Below are 26,913 nucleotides of genomic sequence, written 5' to 3' on the forward strand. Positions count from 1 at the left end.
CGGGGGGCGGTGCAGGCATGGTATTGTCACTGGATGAGTAATCCAGGGACCCAGGGTAATAAATAGAAAATAGAAGCCTTTCGAGCCTACTCCACCGTTCATTATGATCATGGTTGATCATCAGATTCAATATCCTGATATCGCCTCCCACCTTATCCCATGACCCCTTTAGCCCTAAAAGCTATATCTAAGTCCTTCTTGAAATCACACAACGTTTTGGCCTAAACTACTTACTGTGGTAGTGAATTCCAGATTCACCACCTCACCTCAAACCTAAAAGAATTATCCCTTATCCTCAAACGATGACACCTATTTCTAGACTCCCCCACCATCAGGAACACTGGGCTGGATTCTCCATTATTGAGACTATGTCCCCCACGCCGGCATCAAAACGATGGGGTTTTACCTGAAATCCCTGCAAAAAAGTGAAATGAATTCTAAGCCCTGCAGGGGGCTAGCAGGGATCCGGAGTGAATCTCGCAGCTTTTGCTGTAGATATGGACCCCCGCACTCCCGGGTCAGAGGCCGAGCATGCGCATGGCAGCGGCCGTGCCGTGCTCCATGTTGGACTCGGACCGCGGAGCCAGACGCAAGAAAGAGACCCCCCCGGTCGGCCGCGCGCCTGATCCTCAAACACCGCATATTAATTCCACGGCTGCCTATAAGGCCTTCCCCCCTTGTCTCCGATTCGCCCGTCCCCGACCAGGGCGGCCGCGGACTGACCGGCAATAGCAGCCCGACCGGCAATAGCAGGGTAGTTCCACGCCGTCGGGAACTTGACCGGTCTGGGGCAGAGAATTGCTGAGCAGGCCTCTGGCAATGCCCCCCACCCCCGGCGGCGTCGATTTTCGGTGCGCGGAGAATCGCGAAACTGTCGCTGGGCCAGATTACGGCGTCAAACTGGATTACCTGAGAAAGGACATATTGCCACTGGAGGGAGTGCAGAGGAGATTCACTAGGTTGATCCCAGAGTTGAGGGGATTAGATTATGACGAGAGGTTGAGTAGACTGGGACTGTACTCATTGGAGTTTAGAAGGATGCCGGGGGATCTTATTGAGACATATAAAATTGTGAAGGGAATAGATAGGATAGATGCGGGCAGCTTGTTTCCACTGGTCGGGGAAAGCAGAACTAGGGGGCATAGCCTCAAAATAAGGGGAGGTAGATTTAGGACGGAGTGAAGGAGGAACTTCTTCACCCAAAGGGTTGTGAATCTCTGGAATTCCTTGCCCAGTGAAGCAGTTGAGGCTCCTTCTTTAAACGTTTTTAAGAAAAAGATAAATGCCTTTCTAAAGAATAAAGGGATTCGGGGATATGGTGTATGGGCCGGAGAGTGGAGCTGAGTCCACAAAGATCAGCCATGATCTCATTAAATGGCGGAGCAGGCTCGAGGGGCCAGATGGCCTACTCCTGTTCCTAGTTCTTATGTTCTCTGCCCCAGCGCCGGCCACGATTTTGGAGTCGGGTTGCGGAGAATCCAACCCATTCCTTTCAGCCACGTGTTGGTGGTGTGGGAATGAGGGGTTCCTTTTCATGGGACACTGGCATCAGTTTTGGGACAGGGGGGGCTTGTACCGTTGGGATGGTCTCCACCTGAACCGAGCTGGGACCAGTGTTCTGGCGAAAAGAGTAAATAGGGTGGTCAATAGGACTTTAAACTAAAGATTGTGGGGGCAGGGAAAGTCAGGGAACCAAGAGGTGAAGTAATCAGTGGGGAGCGTAGCTGCTTAGGAATACAAAAAAACACGAACAGACAAAACTCAAGAGTGGTTACGATTGTCCCCATCCCACAAAATATGACACAGTGGATGGAAAGGCTCAGTAAACCAAGGTCCACCACACTAAGAAAACAAAAAGGGACGGTCAATAGAGAATTAAAGGTGCTATATTTAAATGCGCGCAGTGTACGGAACAAGGTAGATGAGCTTGTGGCCCAGATTGTGACTGGCAGGTATGATGTGGTAGGCATCACAGAGACATGGTTGCAGGGGGTTCAGGACTGGCATTTAAACATCCAGGGATTCACAACCTCTCGAAAAGACAGAGAGGTGGGCAGAGGGGGCGGGTTTGCCTTGTTAATTAGGAATGAAATTAAATCAATAGCACTAAACGACATAGGGTCAGACGATGTGGAGTCTGTGTGGGTAGAGTTGAGGAACCACAAAGGCAAAAAAACCATAATGGGAGTTATGTACAGGCTTCCTAACAGTGGTCAGGACCGGGGGCACAAAATGCACCACGAAATAGAAAGTGCATGTCAGAAAGGCAAGGTCACAGTGATCATGGGGGACTTCAATATGCAGGTGGACTGGGTAAATAATGCTGCCAGTGGACCCAAGGAAAGGGAATTCATTGAATGTTTACAGGAGGGCTTTTTGGAACAGCTTGTGATGGAGCCCACGAGGGAACAGGCCATTCTGGACTTAAGTGTTATGTAATGAGCCAGACTTGATTAAAGATCTTAAAGTAAGGGAGCACTTAGGAGGCAGTGACCATAATATGGTAGAATTCAATCTCCAATTTGAAAGAAAGAAGGTAGAATCAGATGTAAAGGTGCTACAGTTAAATAAAGGTAACTACAGGGGCATGAGGGAGGAACTGACGAATATCGACTGGGAGCAGAGCCTAGTGGGAAAGACAGTAGAACAGCAATGGCAGGAGTTTCTGGGAGTAATTGAGGACACAGTACAGAGGTTCATCCCAAAGAAAAGAAAGGTTATCAGAGGGGGGATTAGGCAGCCATGGCTGACAAAGGAAGTTAGGGAATGCATCAAAGCAAAAGAGAAAGCCTATAATGTGGCAAAGAGTAGTGGGAAGTCAGAAGATTGGGAAGGCTACAAAAACAAACAGAGGATAACATAGAGAGAAATAAGGAAAGAGAGGATCAAATATGAAGGTAGGCTAGCCAGTAACATTAGGAATGATAGTAAAAGTTTCTTTAAATACATTAAAAACAAACGGGAGGCAAAAGTTGACATTGGGCCGCTCCAAAATGACGCTGGTAATTTTGTGATGGGAGACAAGGAAATAGCTGAGGAACTAAATAAGTACTTTGCGTCAGTCTTCACAGTAGAAGACATGAGTAATATCCCAACATTTCCGGAGAGTCAGGGGGCAGAGTTGAATATGGTAGCCATCACAAAGGAGAAAGTGCTGGAGAAACTAAAAGGTCTAAAAATTGATAAATCTCCAGGCCCAGATGGGCTACATCCTAGAGTTCTAAAGGAGATAGCTGAAGAGATAGTGGAGGCGTTAGTTATGATCTTTCAAAAGTCACTGGAGTCAGGGAAAGTCCCAGAGGATTGGAAAATCGCTGTTGTAACCCCCCTGTTCAAGAAGGGAACAAGGAAAAAGATGGAAAATTATAGGCCAATTAGCCTAACCTCGGCTGTTGGCAAGATTCTAGAATACATTGTTAAGGATGAGATTTCTAAATTCTTGGAAGTGCAGGGTCGGATTAGGACAAGTCAGCATGGATTTAGTAAGGGGAGGTCGTGCCTGACAAACCTGCTAGAGTTCTTTGAAGAGATAACAAATAGGTTAGACCAAGGAGAGCCAATGGATGTTATCTATCTTGACTTCCAAAAGGCCTTTGATAAGGTGCCTCACGGGAGACTGCTGAGTAAAATAAGGGCCCATGGTATTCGGGGCAAGGTATTAACATGGATTGACGATTGGCTGTCAGGCAGAAGGCAGAGAGTTGGGATAAAAGGTTCTTTTTCGGAATGGCAACCGGTGACGAGTGGTGTCCCGCAGGGTTCAGTGTTGGGGCCACAGCTGTTCTCTTTATATATTAACGATCTAGATGACGGGACTGGGGGCATTCTGGCTAAGTTTGCCGATGATACAAAGATAGGTGGAGGGGCAGGTAGTATGGAGGAGGTGGGGGGGCTGCAGAAAGATTTAGACAGTTTAGGAGAGTGGTCCAAGAAATGGCTGATGAAATTCAACGTGGGCAAGTGCGAGGTCTTGCACTTTGGAAAAAAGAATAGAGGCATGGACTATTTTCTAAACGGTGACAAAATTCATAATGCTGAAGTGCAGAGGGACTGGGAGTCCTAGTCCAGGATTCTCTAAAGGTAAACTTGCAGGTTGAGTCCGTAATTAAGAAAGCAAATGCAATGTTGTCATTCATCTCAAGAGGCTTGGAATATAAAAGCAGAGATGTACTTCTGAAGCTTTATAAAGCATTAGTTAGGCCCCATTTAGAATACTGTGAGCAATTTTGGGCCCCACACCTCAGGAAGGACATACTGACACTGGAGCGGGTCCAGCGGAGATTCACACGGATGATCCCCGGAATGGTAGGCCTAACATACGATGAACGTCTGAGGATCCTGGGATTGTATTCATTGGAGTTTAGGAGGTTGAGGAGAGATCTAATAGAAACTTACAAGATAATGAATGGCTTAGATAGGGTGGATGTAGGGAAGTTGTTTCCATTAGCAGGGGAGACTAGGACCCGGGGGCACAGCCTTAGAATAAAAGGGAGTCACTTTAGAACAGAGATGAGGAGAAATTTCTTCAGCCAGAGAGTGGTGGGTCTGTGGAATTCATTGCCACAGAGGGCGGTGGAGGCCGGGACGTTGAGTGTCTTTAAGACAGAAGTTGATAAATTCTTGATTTCTCGAGGAATTAAGGGCTATGGAGAGCGGGTAAATGGAGTTGAAATCAGCCATGATTGAATGGTGGAGTGGACTCGATGGGCCGAATGGCCTTACTTCCGCTCCTATGTCTTATGGTCTTATGGAATCTACCCTGTCTAATCCTGTTAGCATTCTGTAAGTTTCTGTGAGATCCTCTCTCACTCCTCTAAACTTCAGTGAATATTATCCTAACCGACTTTTGTCTCTTCTCATATGACAGTCGCGCCATCCCAGGATTCAGCCTGGTAAACCTTTGCTGCACTCCCTCCACAGCAAGAACATCCTTCCTCAGATAAGACCACCAAAACTGCAAACAATACTCCAGGTGTGGCCTCATCAGTGCCCCATACAATTGCAGCAAAATATCCCTATTCCCATACTCAAATCCTCTCGCTATAAGACCATAAGGTATAGAAGCAGAATTAGACCACTCGGCCCATCGAGTTGCTTCTTTACTGCTTCTGTAGCTGAGCACTTACTTCCAGCGACTGATGCATGAGGACACCAAGGTCTTGCTTACGATCCATCTCTCTCAATTAACACCCATTCAAATAATAATCTGCCTTCCCATTTTTGCTGCCGACGTGGATAACCTCACATTTAGCCACATTATACTGCAGCTGCCATGTATTTGCCCACTCACTCAGCCTGTTCAAATCACACTGAAGCATCTCTGCATCCTCCTCACAGCTCACCTTCCCACCCAGCTTTGTATCATCTACTAATTTTGAGATAATCCACTGAGTTCCCTTGTCCAAATCATTAATATAATGTGAACAGTTGAGGTCCGAGCACAGGTCCCTGTGGTCCCCCACTAGTCACTGCCTGCCAATTGGAAAAAGACCCATTTATTCCAACTTTGTGCTTCCTGTCTGCTAACCAGCTTTCTTTCCATCTCAAGGTACTACCTGCAATCCCATGCGCTTCAACTTTACATAGTAATCTCCTATGCAAGACCTTGTTGAAAGCCTTCTGAAAGTCTAAATAAACCACATCCACCAGCTCTCCCTGGTCAACTCTACATCTTCTAATTTCCCTTGTAAGCCATGGTTTAGTCACAGTTCCATTTCTACTTTTGCGCCAAATTGGAATAAACAACTTTTGGGGTTCACCCATTCGTTCCTTGAATGGCTGCAATTGCCTGTGCACTATCCTTCCTTTCAGTAATGTTTCCCAGTCGTCATAGCCAGCTCATGCTTCATAGCATCATAGTTACCTTTATTGAGATTCAAGACCCTAGTCTTAGAATCAACAACCTCACTATCCACCATGACAAAGAATTCTATCATATTATGGTCACCCACCCCCAAGGGTTTTCTCACAACTAGACTGACAACTAATGCTTTCTCATTGCACAATACCCAGTCCGAGATGGCCTGTTCCCTTGTTGGTTCCTCAACGTAATGGACCAAAAGAACATTCTGCATTCACTCCAGAAATTCTTCCTCTATTGTATTGTATTGTGACCAATTTGACTCACCCATTATAAGCACGGTAGCATAGTGGTTAGCACAATTGCTTCACAGCTCCAGGGTCCCAGGTTCGACTCCCGGCTTGGGTCACTGTCAGTGCGGAGTCTGCACGTTCTCCCAGTGTGTGCGTGGGATTCCTCCGGGTGCTCTGGTTTCCTCCCACAGTCCAAAGATGTGGTTAGGTGGATTGGCCATGCTAAATTGCCCTTAGTGTCCAAAATTGCCCTTAGTGTTGGGTTGGGTTACTGGGTTATGGAGATAGGGCGGAGGTGTGGGCTTGGATAGGATGCTCTTTCCAAGAACAGACTCGATGGGCCGAATGGCCTCCTTCTGCACTGTTACTTCTATGATAACGTCTATGAAATGCAGATTAAAGTCACATTAACATTACAATAATAAACTTTATTATTGTCACAAGTAGGCTTACATTAACACTGCAGTGAAGTTACTGTGAAAATCCCCTAGTCGCCACATTCCGGCACCTGTTCGGGTACACTGAAGGAGAATTCAGAATGTCCTATTCACCTAACAAGCACGTCTTTCAGGGCTTGTGGGAGGAAACCGGAGCACCCGGAGGAAACCCACGCAGACACATGGAGAACGTGCAGACTCCGCACAGACAGTGGCCCAATCTGGGAATCTGGTGCTGTGAAGCAATAGTGCTAACCACTGTGCTACCTTGCCACCCACGGTTTCTCCCCGTGGCTGCGTGAGTTTCCTCTGGGTGCTCCGGTTTCCTCCCATGGTCCAATGATGTGCAGGTTAGGTGAATTGGCCATGATCAATTGCCCCTTAAGTGTCCAAAAGGTTAGGTGGGGTTACTAGGATAGGGTGGAGGTGTGGGATAAAGTAGGCTGCTCTGTCCAAGGGCCAGTGCAGACTCAATGGGCTGAATGGCCTCCTTCTGCGCTGGAGAGATTCTATAATTCAATATGATGAGATGATGATAAAATGTGGTTAATGAATTCAAAGACTTCCTCGACCTGTGTATTCAAGTAATTGATTACAGATGGATGTTGGTGGTAAAAATGTGCTCTATGATGTTTAACAGTTGTTTCCTAATAACCAAGTTAGATCCAACAGCACGGAAGGAAACTTGGAAGCACAGTGCCCCTTTGAATTGCAATTTATCTTTCTTCATTGCAGCCTTGCAACTGAAATAAATCAATATTCTGACAAAACTATATATATTTTCTAACAAACAAGATTTTCCCAGAGGCTGGAACTCGGTGCCCCTAACAGAGCTTTCCATCAACCTCAGCAGACCAGTAAAGGAGTTCAGTCTTTCTGATTCAAAGAAGCTGCTGAACTGGAGAGCTCAGTGAGAGCATTCTCCGGGTAAAGTTTTCCTGAACTCCCTATTGATTTTAGTCACTATGTTATATTTATTGCCCGTGGTTTTGGCTTCCCCCAGAAGCAATTTAAAAATACCAACTAGATAAGTGTTTGAAAGCTATACAAGGAGGGAAAGGATTGGTGTGCACAGCACTGGGGCCTCCTTCATTGCTGCGACTCCAAACTGTCTGATCAAGATAGCTGCACCCGCCTCCTCAATATCCTCCGCCAAAAGTTACAAAGTTTGCCCACATGGACAGGAGTGTGTAAATCCTGTCTCGATTGATGGGAGGAAGACTCTCCTCTCTGTTGATTGTAAGGTCCCTCAGAATGTTTGGGCAGTTGGCTCAACGACTCCCCCTCGGACTGATCTGTTCCCTGTCAGAACACTATTCACGACGCCCTATGCTGCTTCTCTCATGTATTTGCTTTGTTTCGCCCCTTGCTCAGCACTGTAACCAATCACTGTTTGTCGATGCACCATTTGTCAATGTTCTCTGTTGATTAGTCTTTTGTCTACTATGTACACACTGTGTACGTTCCGTCGGCCGCAGAAAAAATACTTTTCACTGGGCTTCGGTACATGTGACAATACATCAAATCAAATTCAAATCAAAATTCAAATTCAAAATCAAATATAGGTCCTTGTGGAAATGAGACTGTGTGCAAATATATCAAAGTAAAAATTTCACTGCCAGAGATCTCCAGGATGATTGGGAGTTGGAAACAAACAAATGTCAGGCGGTGCAGTGAGGTGCACCCTCGTGAGGCTCGGGTTGAAGTTCATACTGGGGCGTGGTAGGAAGCTTTAATTTGACATTAACTGACAGAGGGAATGTTTGATACTGATACCAGTTTCCTATAATGTACCAATAATATTTTGAACTATGAATTAAACAATAAATTGTGCTTGGAGAGGCATCATTCTTGTTACACATCTCATTCTACCAATGAACAGCCAATGTGAAAGCAGAGCGAAATTTCCCAAGGCACCACCCTGAAAATGATAACGAGCTATTAGGACAGGGAAAGGTAGGTTTTATTTAAGGCAGGCTAGAAATGCTTTGGAAGCAGATCAGAGAAGGTTTACTTGACTAATACCTGGAATGGGCGGGTTGCCTTATGAGGAAACGTTAGACAGCCCAGGCTTGTATCTTGTATCTGCTGGAGTTTAGAAGAGAAGGCGGTGACTTGACTGAAACATAAAATTCTGAAGGGTCTTGACAGGGTGGATGTGGGAACAATGTTTCCTCTTGTCGGAGAATCTAGAACTAGAGGTCACTGTTAAAAAATAAAGCGTCACTCATTTGAGACAGAGAGGAGGCAAAATAATATGCTTAGGTCACTGGAATTCTCTTCCTGAAAAGATGGTGGAAGCAGAGGCTTTGAATATTTTTAAGGCAGAGGTGGATAGATTCTTGACAAGCAAAGGAGTGAGGTGGGGGGGGGGGGCGAATATGCGGGAATGTGGGCTTCAGTGCTTGAAGATGTGCTTCCCAATAGTTCAGAAAGAGACACATCTGGGTTATCATAGGATCCCTACAGTGCAGAAGGCAGACATTTGGCTCGAGCCTGCACCGTCCCTCTGAAAGAGCACCTTACCTAGGCCCACTCCCCCGTCCTATCTCCGTAGCCCACCTCTTTGGACTGTGGGAAGAAACCGGAGCACCTGGAGGAAACCCACACAGGCATGGGGAGAAGATGCAAATTCCACAGTCACCTAAGTTCAGAAGTGAACCTGGGACCCTGGTGCTGTGAGGAGCGGTGTTAACAACAAATAGGTGCACAAATCATTGAAGATGGCAGGACAGGTAGTGAAAATGGCTAAAAAGTGAACAAGCTTAATAAATAGATGTGGAGATGCCGGCGTTGGACTGGGGTGAGCACAACAAGAAGTTTTACAACACCAGGTTAAAGTCCACCAGGTTTGTTTCGAATCACTAGCTTTCGGAGCACTGCTCTTTCTTCAGGTGAATGAAGAGGTAGGTTCCAGAAACATATATAAAGACAAAGTCAAAGATGCAATACGATACTTTGAATGCGAGTCTTTGCAGGTAATTAAGTCTACAGGTCCAGATGGAGCAATTGGCGAGAGGGATAATCACAGGTTAAAGAGGTGTGAATTGTGTCAAGCCAGGACAGTTGGTAGGATTTCGCAAGCCCAGGCCAGATGGTGGGGGGTGAATGTAATGCGACTTGAATCCAAGGTCCCGGTTGAGGCCGTACTCATGTGTGCGGAACTTGGCTATAAGTTTCTGCTCGGCGATTCTGCGTTGTCGCGCGTCCTGAAGGCCCCCTTGGAGAACGCTTACCCGAAGATCAGAGGCTGAATGCCCTTGACTGCTGAAGTGTTCCCCGACTGGAAGGGAACATTCCTGCCTGGCGATTGTCGTGCGATGTCCGTTCATCCGTTGTAAGTTATGGTGAACCTTTATAAAACACTGGTTTGGCCTGAACTTTAAAAAAAAAAGTAATTCTTGGGAAGTAAGTGTCTCTGGCCAGGCCAGCAATTATTTCCCATCCCTAATTGCCCCCGTGAAGATGGTCGTGAGCTGACTTCTTGAACTGCTGCAGGCCATGTGGTCCAGGTAAACCTAAAGTACGGTTAGGAAGTTTCAGGATTTTCACCCAGTGACAGTGAAAAATTATATTTCCAAGTTAGGATGGCGTGTGGCTTGGAGAGGATCTTCCAGGTGGTTGTGTTTTCATGTGTCTGCTGTCCTTGTCCTTCCAGATGGTAATGTTCATGGGTTTGGAAGGTGTTGTTGAAGGAACCTTAGTGAGTTGCTGCAGTGCATCTTGTAGATGCTGCACACTGCTGCCAATGTGCATTGGTGGTGGAGGGAGTGAATATTTGTGGAAGGGGTGCCAATCAAGTGGGATGCTTTGTCCTGGATGGCATTGAGCTTCTCGAGGGTTGTTGGAGCTGCACTTATCCAGGCAAGTGGAGAGTATTCATTACACTGCTGACTTGTGCCCTGTGGGTGGTGGACAGCCTTTAGGGAGTCAGGAGGTGAACAGAATTTCTAGCCTCTGACCTGCTCTTGTAACCACAGTATTTATTTTGTTAGTCCAATTCAGTTTTTATTCTGCTTGTCAACGTTTTAAAAATACAGTTATGCCCACTCTCTTTTCTACTTGTTAACCAATCTTTTATCCCTGCTAACATATTAACAACTCCTACTAGAGTTCATATTTTGGTTTATTAACCTTTTATGCGCACCTTATCGAATCCACTTAGAAATCCAGGTTTACTACATCCACTGGTTCCCCTTTATCTACCTGGCTAGTTACATTCTCAAAAAAACTTAATAAATTTATCAAAAGGATTTCCCTTTCGTAAAGCTATGCTGGCATGTTCTAATAATCATATGAATGCATACTATGCATTTCCCCAACAACTGATGTCAGGCTAACTGGCCTGTTGTTCCGTTTTCTCTCTTCCTTTCTTGAAAATAAGTGTAAATTTCACAACTTCCAGTCTAATGGGACCGTTCCTGAATTCAATGGACTTGAGAAATCACAGCGAGCACATCCACCATCTCTGCAGCGATCTCTTTTAGAATGCAATGGTATAGACCAGTAATGTTACAGACGTAGAAGTAGGAAGTCTTAGAGATGGAGAGGAAATCTGATGAAACTTAGCTCATGTCGAATGTACTTTTCACAAAGACGCAGGGACTTGGGAGATAAATTAGGAGAGGTGGATGCCACTGGCCGATGTCAAACAGTAATTGGCAGTAAGTTTAGCATGCTGGGGAGAATTCAGCAGAACAGTAGACTTCTGTTTGCTGCCTGTCATAATATACACCAGTATATCATGGTGCAGACACACACACTGATGGACACACAGTGGGACCAATCAACACACACAACACCGCAGCCAATCACCAGCTCACAGCCTGTAGCACAGATATTCACAATGTGCTGAGTGCATCGACTGGTTAGGACAAGGCAAAGGTCTTTAGTTAAAGCTAATATCGTGTTAACCCACAGTGAAAGTATGTCAATAAAATAGTGTTGCACTATTTGAAGTGTTAGTGACCTGTATGTGTTCCACGGATCCAGAGCGCCCAACACAACATGATACCAGGAGTTGAGGGATATTAGCACTTCTTAGACCTATCTGCAAGTGATCTGCCTTCTGCCAGCATTCCGTCATCCTGCAACATGGACAACATCTGCCCGCCACCGCCGCTCCACATCGCCGGCAACCTAGGGGCCAACTGGAAGATATTCAAACAGAGCTTCCAGCTCTTCCTTGAGGCCACAGACAGGGAGGACGCCTCGGATACCAGGAAGATTGCTCTCCTCCTATCCACGGCCGGGGACCATGCCATCCACATTTTCAATTCTCTCACCTTTGCGGATGATGAAGATAAAACAAAGTTCAAAACGGTCCCTCCTCAAGTTTGACACTCACTGCAGCTTAGAGGTGAATGAAAGTTTTGAGCGCTACGTGTTCCAACAATGTTTGCAGGGTAAGGATGAACCTTTCCAACCCTTTCTCACTCACCTCCGCATCCTTGCGCAGTCTTGAAGTTACGGGCATCCGACTCCATGATACGCGACCAGATCGTTTTTGGTGTTCAGTTGGACCCCCTACAACAGCAGCTCCTCAAAGTAAAGCAGTTCACCCTATCGACCGCCATTGTGTCCTACACGAAAACGCCACGCGTCGGTATTCCCACATCCAAGCAGCTGAAACGGCGCGGCAAGGTCCCCACGAGGCGGAATGGGTCCAAGCAATTGAGCAACTCCAGGGCCTCAGCCTGGATGAGGGCGGCCATTTCGCGCGCTTTTCGCGGACTCCCGTGCTGGTGTGCTCCAAACAAGGGGAGGGCAACGTCAAAGAACGTAATGCGCAGGAGCGCACCACGCAAGACCGCACCGCACATGCGCGGTGGCGCAGCAAACGTGCTGATGCTACGATGTGCGGCAACTGTGGCTCCGCCCATTTAAAACGGCAATGCCCTGCCAAATTGACAGTGCCTAAGATGTGGCAGGCTTGGCCACTATGCTGCCTTATGCCGAGCAGCTCAGCCTGCCAATTCATATCGCTTCAGCCAGCCTCGCAGGAATGTCCGGGCAATTCATCCCACGGTCACTGAGTCCGATGCGGACCTCCCACACAACAGTGACACAGAGGACCCGAATGTGCCTTTCGAGTCGGCATCGTGACAAAAAACAGGGTGCCCCCGAAGCAAAGACACCAGCCGCTGTCGGTATACAGCATCGATCCAGATGATGAGTGGTGTGCCACCCTGACGGTCAACCGGTCCCAAATACAATTCCGCCTGGACACTGGTGCCTCCGCCAATCTCATTGCACGGTCTGACTTCCAAAGCCTTCATGTCAAACCAGCCATCCTTCCATCAGCCTGCCAGCTATTGGATTACAATGGCAATGCTATTGATGCCAGCGGCTTGTGCCAACTTGAAGTGACGCACAGGTCACGCAAAGCCATCCTTCCTTTTGAAATCGTGGACTCCTCAAAAGCCTCCCTGCTTGGCGCGCAGGTAAGCAAGCTGTTGAATCTAGTTCAGAGAGTTCACTCACTCTCTCCTGATGACACGTCTGCCTTTCAGGACACCGACTTCAGGGCGCAACTCGACGCCATCATCAACCAGCCCCACAACGTCTTCGAAGGCATGGCCACGCTCCCATACACCTACAAGATCTTATTGAAACAGATTGCCACGCCTGTGGTGCACTCACCTCGCAGGGTCCCAGCACCCCTTAAGGACCGCCTCAAGCAGCAGCTGCAGGACCTCCAGGACCAAAAAGTGATTTCCAGAGTCACAGAACCAACCGACTGGGTCAGTTCCATGGTATGTGTAAAAAAAGCCTCCCGGCGAATTGAGAGTTTGCATTGATCCCAAGGATGTAAATCGCAATATAATGCGGGAGCATCATGTTGCATCATAGTGCCAGGGAGCTGGGTTAAATTCCCGACTTGGGTCACTGTCTGTGTGGAGTCTGCACATTTTCCCCTGTGTAGGTTTCCTCCGCCGGATGCTCCGGTTTCTTCCCACAAGTCCTGAAAGACGTGCTGTTAGGTAAATTGGACATTCTGAATTCTCCCTCTGTGTACCCGAACAGGTGCCGGAGTGTGGTGACCAGGGGCTTTTCACAGTAACTGCGGTGTTAATGTAAGCCTACTTGGGGCACTAATAAAGATTATTATATTAATGGCCTGGACTTTGATTTTCGGGGCACAATATCAAAATTTGCAGATGATATTATATTTGTAAGCATTGTGAACTGTGAGGAGGATAGTGTAGGACTTAAAAGGGTGGATATAGACATGCTGTGGACAGGTTGCAGATGAAGTTCAATACAGAGGAGTGTGAGATGATTCATTTTGGTAGGAAGAGCATGGAGGGACAATATTAAATAAAGGATACAACTGTAAAGTGGGTGCAGGAGCAGAAGGACCTGGGTGGAGATATGCATAAGTCATTGAAGGTGGCAGGACAGATCGAGAGAGTGGTTAATAAGGCAGACATTATCCTGGGTTTTATTAATAAGGGCATTGAGTACAAGAACAAGGAGGTTATGTTGAATTTGTCTGTCACTAGTTCAGCCTCAGATGGAGAATTACATCCAGTACTGGGAGCTGCACTTTAGTAAGGATGTGAAGCCATTAGAGAGTTCAGAAAAGATTCACGAGAATGGTTCCAGAGATGAGGAACTTCAATTCTGAAGATAGATGGGAGAAGTTGAGGTTGTTTTCCCCAGAGAAAAGAGGCTGAGAGGAGATTTGATAGAGGATTTAAAATCATGCGGGGTCTGGATAGAGAGAAACTGTTCCCAGTTGTGAAAGGAGGGCATAGATTTAAACTAATTAGTAAAAGAAGCAAACAAGTGATATGAGAAGAAACTTCTTGATGCAGCGAGTGGTTAGGGTTTGGAACACAGTGCCTGAGGGTATGGTAAGAAGTCTTACAACACCAGGTTAAAGTCCAACAGGTTTGTTTCAAATCACTAGCTTTCAGAGCACTGCATCTTACTCAGGTGAATGAGAGTATGGTGCAGGCAGGTTCAATTGAAGCATTCAAAAGTTAATCAGATTGTTACCTTAAAAGGGAGAACATGTAGGATTAAGGGTAGAAGGTGGGAGAATGTACTTAGGCGAGTTGTTCATTCAGAGAGGCGGTGCAGGTGCAATGGGCAAATGGCTTGCTTCTGCACTGTGACAATTCTGTGCATCTGGGTTACTAGTCTAGTGACATCACCGTTATGCCGCTACCTCCCCTGAGCTCCATTGAGTGTCCTGGTCACGTGTCTCTCTGGCGCAAGCGTCTTGTCTTCGGGGAAATTTTCGCTCCTTCCTTTCTGAAATCAGGTACCCTCGGAAACCTCATGCTTATTTTTTATCCAGGAGCCTCAACAGTTAAGGGCTACAACACCAGAGGAACACATTACCCTCAGCTTGACTGCCCCCGATATCCACACACTCCTACTTCCACAGGAATCACAGAGAATAATCAGAATTCCCCAAGACCCAGAGTGTCTGAGTGCCCGATTACAGTTCCGTAGCACTATGCTTCCAACAGATTCACGTTTCAATATTCAAATTCAATGTGAACAATATGTAAATTACATTCAAACAGCCTCATACTGGGATGGAAATGCAAATCCAATCAATGCAATGGGGCTATCAGAGCTGTAGAAAACACCCATGCAGCCAGCCAGTCACTAAGTTCAAAATGTAATTGCACCTTTTGTATGTTACTTGTTTGCAATGCTGGCGTGAAATGTCCCTATTAGTTTGAAGTCAGGTACTTCTTGCATTGTTTAATCAATTCTGTCACTAGGTATATTTATCACCACAAATTGCTCTCACAACAAGTGACAGTTGTGCTATTTTCATATAGCTTCAACTGATCTCTCCAGATACAATTCGTATTTGGGAATGCATTTATATAAAACACCTAACTACACCCTCAGGGCATCTCAATTCAACAGTCAATTAATTACTTTTTAAGTTTAGTCACTGTTGTAATGGGGCAGTTTATTCGTACAATTCCACTCTCAGCAAATGAGATGAAGGACCAGTTTTGTGGTGGTCTGGGCAAGAATGTTGGCCAGGACAGTGGGACAGGTCCTGCAGCGCAGAAATGCATTATTTGGAATCCTTGGCCAAGTTTTAGTGGGCAAATTTTACAGGGTCACAATTTAGATTTCACTGGAAGCCTGGTAGCTGTGCACTAGTTTAGTTTAATTATATTGTGGAACATAGTGATCAAAGTAACTAACATCCACACCAGACTGTGTGGGCCAAACCGACTGCTAGAGTAGAGAAGCCTCCGAATGTTAGTTTCTGCAAAATTGGGAATCCGTGTTCCAAAATTTCACGGCAGAGGGGTTGCTACACTCGAGCAGAGAATGGGGGGGGGGGGGGGCACACGAGATTTAATATAGGTGCTCCATCCTAGCATTGAATTTGGGAGAGAGAGAGAGAATTTTCATTGGCATGGTGATCGGTAATCAGAGGCTATACATTTAAGGTAAATGGCAGGAGGCCACAGGGGAAGTGAGAAGAATTTACTTTTACTCTGATTTATGATTATCTAGTAATGGCAACTTTGAAAATTTACAGCAGGGTAGCACAGTGGTTAGCAGTGTTGCTTCATAGCTCCAGGGTCCCAGGTTCGATTCCTGGCTTGGGTCACTGTCTGTGCGGAGTCTGCAAGTTCTCCCCGTGACTGCGTGGGTTTCCTCCGGGTGCCCCGGTTTCCTCCCACAAGTCCTGAAAGACGTGCTGTTAGGTGAATTGGACATTCTGAATTCTCCCTCTGTGTACCCGAACAGGCGCCACAGTGTGGCAACTTGGGGAATTTTACAGTAACTTCATTGCAGTGTTTATGTAAGCCTACTTGTGACAATAAAGATTATTATTATTAGATTATTATTAATAAAGATTATTATATATATATATATTAAACACCTACACACACATAGTTGAAAAAGAGATTTGCAGGGCTATGGGGAAAGAGCATGAGAATGGGACTGACTGGACAATTCTTTCAAGGTGGGCCTAATGATTCCCTTCTGTGCTGTATGATTCTTGACTCATGGCACCCTTACATTTATGAAACTTGTAACAATGGGTCGGCTAATCGCTCCTCTACCGCACAATGCAGTTTTAAGTCAGGGCAGTGAGAATTTAAATAATTTGGAAAGAAGTTAGCAATTTTGCTCCGCTTGTGATTTTCCACAGGCTGCAGTAGCCAAATAGTAATCAAGGCCTGTGTTTTTCAACACAGAAAGTCGATGTACTGCAAGTTCAGTCATTGCCTTTGCTCGGTTGGTGAGTCAATTTGGAAAGCTCCCTTATCACAGATCAACGTCTCCACATTGTTATCTCCTTCCCAATGAAATGTAATATACATGTACAAATACTGTCAACTACTGTGCACTCCTGAGGTTTTGCACTGACAAGATTTAAAACAACAATATTGCTAAACTATCACCCGAAACTGCATCCAATCATGAGAGATGCTCAGTGGTATCAAAGTCAGGGTGAGCAGCACTGAATGTGATGAAGTTTGGAGGATTTTCTGAGCACAGGAGCAGGAGCAAGCAGGCATAGAAGGCAAATGTAACTTCAACCTGAACTTGTTGATAAGGAGTTGCCAAACTGAATTCAACAAGGAAAGAGATGTAGGTTGTTGTAGTACAGGGAGGGTTGGGCAAGAACAGGTAAAGGGGAGAGAGTCTCTGCTGCTGGGATTCAGGCTGGAGTGGAGTGCCTATAACCTGGGTTGGGGTGAAGTGGAGAAACACAGTTTGATAAAAAAAATTCCAGTTAAACTAGCTACTGAGGAAGCAATAATCGGGTTCATTATGCCAATTTTCCTTCAAAACGAAAAGAAAACGGGTAAAAAACATTTAACAGTGAAGAATTAGTGTTTGAAGTTAACTAGAATAAGCGATTTTCATTCATTCATTCATTTCATTTTTCAGAATGCACAGCGTTTGTCATAACAAATTCCTAAATGTTCCAGTAGAGCATGCACCTAATTCATCTTCCACAATGCACAACCAACTTTGTGCCTTCAGCAGTTTGATTCACTTAATCACATTTCATTTTGGTTATTTTTTATGCCTACGTGGAGGTGCCAACGGATATGGTCCCAAGGCAGGAAGATGCAGCTAAGGTGTTGGACAGTGGCGATCGAACTGAATGACAAAGCATGCTCGAGAGCTGAATGTCGCACTCCTCTCCCAATATGCCCCTCCAATGCTGCTGAATGAGTGCACCCGCCTATGCCTCGAGTTACAAAGCTCACACGGCCATTTGTTTTCACGACACAGGTTGGTAATCAAGGCGATTCCCGAATTGCCAACTTTTCTGAACTGTTGGGTTAACTTTTGCTCGTGGTTTGGGTGATTTTTGCGTGTTTCATGCGAGAAAGATATTACCAAAAAAAAAAAAATTAGAATCGTTGCTGGCCCTATTTACACCGCTGGAAACAAGTTGACTGTAATTGAGGTCAGACTCCTTGGAGCAGAACACAGGCTTTCAAACCTGAACAACAGCAAAACAATGGGTGCGGAGGGAGAAGGCAGCCATGCAGGACAGAATGATGATTGAGGTCATGCCAAGAAAATTGTGTGCCACCAAGAATAAAAAAAAACAAGTGATGGAACAAGTAGGCTTGCCCAAAAGAACTGGAGTTCAGAACTGAGGTTAAGTTGGTGCGCAATTGCTAATGGGAACTAGCTAGAGCATAGCGAGAGGCGCAGATTGAGTTTTACAAGCTCAACGCTCGCTGGCACAGAACCGAATCTTCTCTCATAACAATTACTACTTGCATTTATATAGCACCTGTAAAGCAGTAAGATGTCTAAAGGAATTTTACAGGAGTCATCAAAGAAAATTTGACACCGAACCACAAAGAGATATCAGAACAGGCGAGGCAGCTGTTAAGCAGCATCTTAAAGAAGGAGAAAAAAGTTAAGAGGTTTAGCGAGGAATTTTCCAGAGCTAAGGCCCTGTACAGTTGAATAGTGGGATTACCAGAGCTTAGGCCCTATACAGTTGAATTGTGGAGCAAAGAAAATCTCAAGAGGCCAGGATTGCAGGAGTGCGGAGATCTCAAGGAGCTTGGGGGCTGCAGAGGGTACAGAGATATGGAGGGGTAAGGCTACGGATAGGTTTGAAAACGAGCTTGAGAATGTTAAAATCTCGGCTTTACTGAACCAAAATCCAATGTAGAGATCTGCAGGCAGAGGGGTGACCGGCGAATGGGACTTTGTGCCAGTGAGGATACGGGCAGTAGGGTTTGAACAAGCTCAAGTTTACAGAAAGCACAAGGTGGGAGGTTGGCCAAGAAAGCATTGGTGAGTCTAGAGGGAACTAAAGCACTGATTAAGATTTCAGCAGCAGGTGGGCTGAGGAAGAGGTGGAGAATGATGATGTTATGACAGTTTAAGTAGGTTGCCTTGGTGATGGAGAGGTTCTGTCACTGAAAGTTTATTGCTGGGTCAAAAAGGGTGTCAAAGCTACAAACAGTCTGGTTCAGCCTGAGACAGCGGTCAGGAAAAGGAATGGAGAGTAGCTAAGATATGGAGTTTGCGGAGGGTGGGGTTGAGAGGTGGTGTTGATGAGGTAATTCTGAATGTCACTAATATACATGTGGAACCTGATGTGTTTTTGTATAATGTCACCGAGTGATATTATGTGGATGCGAAAAACGAGGAAGCCAAGGATTGATCCTTAGTGTCCTCCCAGGCACAAGTAGCACAAGTGGCTAGCACTGTGGCTTCACAGCAGCAGGGTCCCAGGTTCGATTCCCCGTTGGGTCAATGTCTGTGCGGAGTCTGCATGTTCTCCCCGTGTCTGCGTGGGTTTCCTCCGGGTGCTCCGGTTTCCTCCCACAGTCCAAAGACGTGAAGGTTAAGTGGATTGGCCATGCTAAATTGCCCTTAGTGTCCAAAAAGGTTAGGTGGGGTTATTAGGTTACAGGGATAAGGTGGAAGTGAGGGCTTACATGGGTCGGTGTGGACTCGATGGGCCGAATGGCCTCCTTCTGCACTGTATGTCCTGTTGTAACCTGCAACAGCCTTCGACACTATCTACAACTCCACCAACCTTCGTGTCATCGGCAAAGTTACTAACCCACCCTTCCACTTCCTCATCCAAGTCATTTATAAAAACCACAAAGAGCAGAGGTTTCGTAGCCAGGAAGTACTGCAGGCATGTTAAAGAACAAAACTATAAACAAATATCCTTCGTGGAACACAGGAAAAGGCTACCATTAAGCACCTCAAGGCTACAGTAAGAAAGGGTAACTTTAAGAATATTATAGAATCAGCAGGCATAGATAATAATAAACTTTATTAATGTCACAAGTAGTCTTATATTAACACTGCAATGAAGTTACTGTGAAAAGCCCCTAATCGCCACATTCCAGCGCCTGTTCGGGTACACAGAGGGAGAATTCAGAATGTCCAATTCACCTAACAAGCACGCCCTTCGGGACTTGTGGGAGGAAACCGGAGCACCCAGAATAAACCCACGCAGACACGGGGAGAATGTGCAGTCTCTGCACTACAGTGACGCAAGTCAGGATTCGAAACCGGGTCCCTGGTGCTGAGAAGCAACAGTGCTAACCACTGTGCTACCATGATCGCGGAGCAAAAGGTTGTTGTTATCTTTCTTTCTCCAAATATAGTTACTTAGTTGCCAGGGTCAGGGAGAAACAGAGATAATGGCCAAGGAGAATGTTGCTTTCAGGGGATTTGCATCAAGACCTCCCTGGTACAGGCCTCATTGTTGACATTCCCGAGTTGACAGGATAGAATCTCGTATATTCTTATTGAGACAAGTGTCAGGCAGGAGTTAACAAATGGCACCTAGCATGAGATAAGCTGAAAGGTGACCCCATGGCAAAATGATGGGCTTGCACTTTGGGTAACTGTTGTAAGTGGTCACTGGTTAGACAGAACATAGAACATATAGTGCAGAAAGAGGCCATTTGGCCTATTGAGTCTGCACCGACCCACTTAAGCCCTCACTTCCACCCTATCCCCGTAACCCAATAACCGCTCCTAACCTTTTTGGACACTAAGGGCACTTTAGCATGGCCAATCCACCTAACCTGCACGTCTTTGGACTGAGAGGGGAAACCGGAGCACCCGGAGGTAATCCACGCAGACACAGGGAGAACGTGCAGACTCCGCACAGACAGTGACCCAGCAGTGGATCGTACCTGGGAGCCTGGCGCTGTGGAGCCACGGTGCTAGCCACTAGATGGGATTGAACATGCGGAAAACCACTAGTCCTTATAAATAAGGGATATGAACAGATGCTCGGAAGAGGGAGGGTTCAGTCTTCTTCAAATGGAAGTCAACCAGCAAAGAGCTTCCCAGCACTTTGTTTAATTTGAAAAGATAAAAGGAAAGAAAAAGAGACAAGAGATTGCCACCTTTGTTGTGTTGGGTGCTCTGCTACACAGACGAACCAACACGGTTGCGGAAGGTACAACTCAGTTTTATTACTAACAATATTAACATTTGTAAACTGGTTACTGTGGTTTGTTCATTACCCTCTAACCTGTGGACCCAGCCCTAACACTATCTTGGAGAGGCACTCAGCACATGGTGAATGTCTGAGTGGCTTGCTGTGAGTTCTATGCCCTGAGCTGTCTCCTGTTGGAATGAGCCGGAAGTGTCATGTTCCCCATTTTATAGTGTGTCTGCTCTTGCTTGTGATTGGCTGTGATGTTGCGTGTGTATGGATTGGTCCGTTGATCTGTCCATCAGTGTGTATGTGTGTTTGCACCATGATGTTTATCTGAATATCATGACATCCCCCCCTTTTTACAAGAATATGTGCCTATGTGGTAATAAATATATATGTGTACTGAGTGCAGCTGAATGTGTGTGTGCAATATCTGCAACATGTACATGAGGCTAAACTATATACATAGGAAGGTGTCGGGTGCAACATAGCAACGAGGTTGTACCATCAACAAAACAAGTGTAAACATCAAGCATCAAAACAAACTCCTGTAACGACAAAAGAGAAACTTATTAACATAGTGGCATAAAACTTTTAGTGAGGCCAATGTTCAAACAGGCTCATAAGTCCAGCCTAGTAGGTGGGCGATGAATTCGGGTTGACCGCCTCAAGGGTGGGTCAGGAACCACCGGCTGAGGAATGGGCCTGGCCACAGGCAGCAGAGGAATGCGCATGGTGGCAGGAAGCTCCACGAATTCGACAGCAGGAGGGCGTGGCACCGGTGTATGATCACGTAGCGAGCGCGGAAGCAGGCGAAGAGCCCGGCGATTGCGCCGGCGAATGGAGCAATCAGGCATGCGAACCAGGAACGAGCGGGGAGCCACGCGTCGGAGGACTTCGGCAGTTGCCAACCAGCCACCCTCTGGTAGGTGGATGCGGACGTTGTCCCCAGGCGCCAAGGCAGGAAGATCAGTTGCCCGAGTGTCGTGTGCCACTTTCTGCTGAGCACGCTGCTGTCGCATCCTTTGCAGTACTGGAACGTGGTGGATAGCACAGTGGTCGTGAGGGCTCGACCCATCAACAGCTGGGCTGGTGAGGGGCCACTGGCTAGTGGGGCCGAGCGATAGGCCAGCAGGGCTAAGCAGAAATCCGATCCGGCATCAGCAGCCTTGCAGAGGAGCTGCTTGACGATATGAACGCCCTTTTCCGCCTTGCCATTTGACTGGGGATGCAGAGGGCTGGACGTCACGTGTGTGAAGCCATACGAAGCAGCAAACGAAGACCATTCTTGGCTTGCAAAACAGGGCCCATTGTCCGACATGACAGTAATCGGAATGCCATGTCGAGCGAAGGTGTCTTTGCATGCCCTGATGACAGCGGACAATGTCAAATCATGCAGGCGTATGACCTCTGGATAATTTGAAAAGTAATCTATGATGATTACGTAGTCCCTGCCAAGCGCATGTAAGAGGTCCACACCCACCTTCGCCCAGGGGGAAGTCACCAACTCATGGGGCTGTGCCGGCTGAAACCTTTGGCAGGTGGGGCAGCTGAGCACCATGTTGGCAATGTCATCGCTGATGCCCGGCCAGTATACAGCTTCTCGGGCCCTCCGTCTGCACTTTTCAACCCCGAGATGGCCTTCGTGCAGTTGGTCGAGGACCAGCTTGTGCATGCTGTGTGGAATCACAATCCGTTCCAGCTTTAGGAGGACACCGTCAATGACGGCCAAGTCGTCCCGGGCATTGTAGAATTGTGGGCACTGTCCTTTGAGCCACAATCCCGTCATTTGGCGTATCACACGTTGTAGAAGGGGGTCAGCCGCAGTCTCCCGGCGAATACGGGCCAGACTTGAATCATCATCTGGCAGATTGGCCGATGTGAAGGCCACATGCGCTTCGACTTGACAGACGAACCCCTCCGAATCGGGCGGTGTGCTTACTGCTCTGGATAGGCATCCGCAATGCTGAGGTCCTTACCCGGGGTGTAGACCAGTTGGAAGTCGTACTTCCGGAGCTTGAGCAGGATGCACTGGAGGCGAGGGGGTCATCTCGTTCAGGTCTTTATGTATGATGCTGACCAGGGGACGATGGTCGGTTTCCACGGTAAACTGGGGGAGACCATACACGTAATCATGGAACTTATCTATTCCGGTCAACAAACCCAGGCACTCCTTCTCTATCTGCGCATAGCGCTGTTCTGAGGGGGTCATGGCCCGCGAGGCATAAGCGACTGGGGCCCATGATGCAGTGTCATCCCGTTGCAGGAGTACCGCCCCAATGCCGGACTGGCTGGCATCAGTCGAGATCTTCGTATCCCGAGAGGTGTCGAAGAATGCCAATCCTGAGCTGTCTCCTGTTGGAATGAGCCGGAAGTGTCATGTTCCCCGTTTTATAGTGTGTCTTCTCTTGCTTGTGATTGGCTGTGATGTTGCGTGTGTATTGATTGGTCCGTTGATCTGTCCATCAGTGTGTATGTGTGTTTGCACCATGATGTTTATCTGAATATCATGACAACCTTCAGCCGCAAAAATTGGATTCATCTGCCCACCCGTCCTCTGGTACTGGTAAACTGTTCTCACTTGTCACGGTAATATGCTTTTCTTGACTATTTAGCATCACATTTAAACGGTCTCTTCTTAATAGCCTCCTTAATCACTTGTAAACCCAGCCCGCTTTTTGGGAAATCTATTACTGTTACAATCCCAGCTGATGTTATGACTCGACAGGTCCCAGGGCAGAACCCCAGCTCTATAGTTTGTAACTTTTATTTTTTGTATTGAGACATGGACGAACATTCGCAGGATTAATTTTTAACTACATAATAAAAGATTTATTAAACATGAAAAAATTGACTATAATATATTGTTACAGGTATACACAGATTTGAAAGGATAACACAAATTACAATTTATCTTATACTCGGGATGTTCTCAGTAAATACACAGTGCATGTAAACTAATAGGCCAACTGTTGTCCCATTCTGAAACCAAGTGGGAAATGCCACCCAATGTAACTTCATCAAGGATCCACTTCCAGGATTTCAATCTCTTCTTTCAGTAGTCCTCTACCTTAGATTGCCACATGCATTCAAGCTTCCGCACACTCTCTGAGGTACCCAACCATGCCAATAGACCACTACTGTTTCACAGGCTGTATTAAGTTGTCACCAAGCTGTTGATTCACCTCAGATATCTAGCTTCTCACCTTTCTGATTTTAAATCTGGTTCCTTCAGCTGTCTCTCACTCGAGTACTTTCACTGCTTTTTACTTGAATTCCCTTGAACAGGACCTCGTTCAACTTCTTATTCTTTGTTCCTTTAACTGTCTTCCTGAGACATGCTTTTCTCCCTACACCCTGGACGTTTTTTTGTTCTTTTGGGAAGTCTGCTTTCTGCAGCTCCCTTGCCCTGTCCAGTTTCTCCAGGGTCCAGTTTAAAACTAACTCAAAAGTTGTTTCTATCTTAGGGTGGCCCCTGGTTGCTAAGCAACAATCTAGTTTTCCTTTAAGCCCGGTTTGCCTTCATGTTGTAAACTCCCATTACATACACGTGTCTGAACCAAACTGAAATCATTAATCCTTTCAATACAGAATCACAAAATTAAACCTCCTTAAAGCTATACCCTATTTCTAATACCCACAAGTACAAATATAAATAAATTAAAACTACCTCAGTTTCCTGACTGTGAATAATTTGGAAGATTTATTTTCTTCCTTCTGCCCTATTGTTGTAGCAGATCATGGGAAGCATTAGTGATTCCATTGAAATGATTGATTGCTGAATTATCCTAAATTAATTCAACATCTCTGTGTTGTCAAACTCCATCAAAGCTTACAAATGGTGTCAGATGTTGGATAGCACAGTAATTGAGATCATGGGTGATGTGTTTACGATTGCATTCTCAATCGACTTACTGAAGGTGTCCAGAAATGAACGCTTAAATTAAAGAAGTGCTTAGATGGTTCCAGAGTAAGTCTGGTCAATAAAATTCTAGAGTGAAGTTGATGTTATCCTGTAGGTCAGTGAGAGTGGAGGTGGAACTGGACCTTGCAATGGGAGCACCAAGTTCCATTTACTGATGAACTATAAACGCAGAATCATTTACTGTAATTTTACTCCCGTTCCCGCCGACGGTGCACCCCCACTGCGGGTTCCCCAGTGGCAGAGGGTGCATACAGTGGGAAACCCTGTTGACAACGGCGGGACCGCCAGCCAATGGCGGGCCCACCCCACAAACACTAAACATGCCACCCATTATCTCTCCAGCAAAATTAGCTGAGTGGAGGATAGCTAAATGGACCCCAGTCTTTTTTCGTAGTGCGATCTCCAGGTGTGATTGACTTGGAAGTTAACCAATGTCTGCCATTCTGGCTATAATTCATGATGTTACTTGAGGATTGAACATGGTTTTTAGTGCCTTTGGAAATTGATTGGATTGAGTTGATGGAGTTTGACAGCACTGAGATGTTGAATTAACTTAGGATAATTCAGCAATCAATCACTTCAATAGAATCACTGATGCTTCCCATGATCTGCTACAACAATAGGGCACAAGGAAGAAAAGAAATCTTCCAAATTATCCCCCAAGCATTTTGATTATTTATTACAAAGTTACAGAAAACAGATGTAGTTGCGGGTTCCAATGGCACCAGGCACTGTAACCTGACCAGTTTTTCTTGTGTTAATCTGGATGGCGCACGCTGTGAAACAATTAAACATGGATAGCATCAAAGCCACTCATAATGGTGTTACACAATTGATGACCACATACTCTCAATTTCCAGTGGGATGGCAGATCAGGAGCGGGAATCCTGCTAATTGTCTCTTCCTTTCTCTAGTCAACAAGATCAATAAAGCAGCGCAGATTGGGAAGGCTCCCTCCTCCTGGCCCATGATTCCTAATTCAGGCAGTTAGGAATACTTAACTCACCGTTATCCAGGCTGGGAAATTCCACTAATTCGGTCGGATGAGACAGGACTGCGTCTTGTTCCATTTCTTGCCCTTGGGTCCAACCAGCAGGCTTGTTCCTGTCTGCTTCGTCCTCCTCCTCCTCCTCCTCTTCTGTTACTTGGCTTTCCTTCATGTTAAAGAAACTACTGGGCGGCTCAGGGCGTTTAGGTGGCAATCTCTGTAAAGGAAGAAAAATTGTAAACACAGCTTTTTGTTACCGCCAAGAGTTTGGAAGGCTTTTTCAGAATGGAAGAACTTGTCATTCGCCCCAGATAACTTATCCTTTCGGATAGGACAATACCATCAGGTTCCTCCTCACTAGTTGCCTTATGTCCTCACCAGAATTGCTTCTTGATGCCTCTTGGACCCATTTTTATTACCCAATTTGGTGTCCTTCCCGAGTAACTTATTTCACAACTCCATTACTTTTTGGGTGAACAAGTTTAGGATGACCTTGCTTCTTTATCCTAACCCATGTCTCCTGGTAGTCAAATGTTTTAACCAGCAACTAATTGTATTGATGAACAAATTTAACACAGAGCCAAGTCCCAAGGTACTTCACAGAGACACAAGGCCTTAAATAAAAAAAATACGAACGTTGAATTCAAGAAAGAACTATTAGATGACCAAAAACACAGTTTAAAAAAAAATGGACAAAGATATTTTAAAAGAGGGGGAGCTGAAGATCTGGGGGGTTTTGAAGAATGAATTCCATTGTGTGATTAAGACCATTTTGATGTTATAGAAGGGGAGAAAATGCTTTTGGAAAGATTAAAACAGGAAGATGTCGGAGAAATGGGTATTGGATCTGGGAGAAGACACTTTCAAGGGCACTGAAAAGGAAATAGGGGAATTGACCAGTAAGTCTGAATGAACTTTTATCAATTCACTTTATAATTTTGAAGCCTTCAAGTAGATGACTTCAAATTCTCCTCTTCTTTCAGCTTCTCCCATTTTACTTGGGGTCAGCACACTGCTGGCTGAACACCCTTCTCTATCTTCGCCTGTCAGTCACCCATTCCTCTTCCAATCT

At 46.0% G+C, this 26,913-nt stretch overlaps 1 protein-coding gene across 2 annotated transcripts in view; it reads right to left on the bottom strand.

Moving 5' to 3' along the window:
* slc4a1ap (solute carrier family 4 member 1 adaptor protein) overlaps nucleotides 1–26,913 on the bottom strand; it is a 183,646-nt gene that overhangs the window by 15,148 nt on the left and 141,585 nt on the right. For both annotated transcript variants that reach the window (XM_072500163.1, XM_072500164.1), the window contains one exon: nucleotides 25,860–26,058. In XM_072500163.1, coding sequence (XP_072356264.1) covers nucleotides 25,860–26,058 — 199 coding nt within the window. The remainder of the gene's footprint in view (nucleotides 1–25,859; nucleotides 26,059–26,913) is intronic.

This window comes from Scyliorhinus torazame, chromosome 4 (genome assembly GCF_047496885.1).
Source record: "Scyliorhinus torazame isolate Kashiwa2021f chromosome 4, sScyTor2.1, whole genome shotgun sequence".
Classification (NCBI taxonomy): Eukaryota; Metazoa; Chordata; class Chondrichthyes; order Carcharhiniformes; family Scyliorhinidae; genus Scyliorhinus; species Scyliorhinus torazame.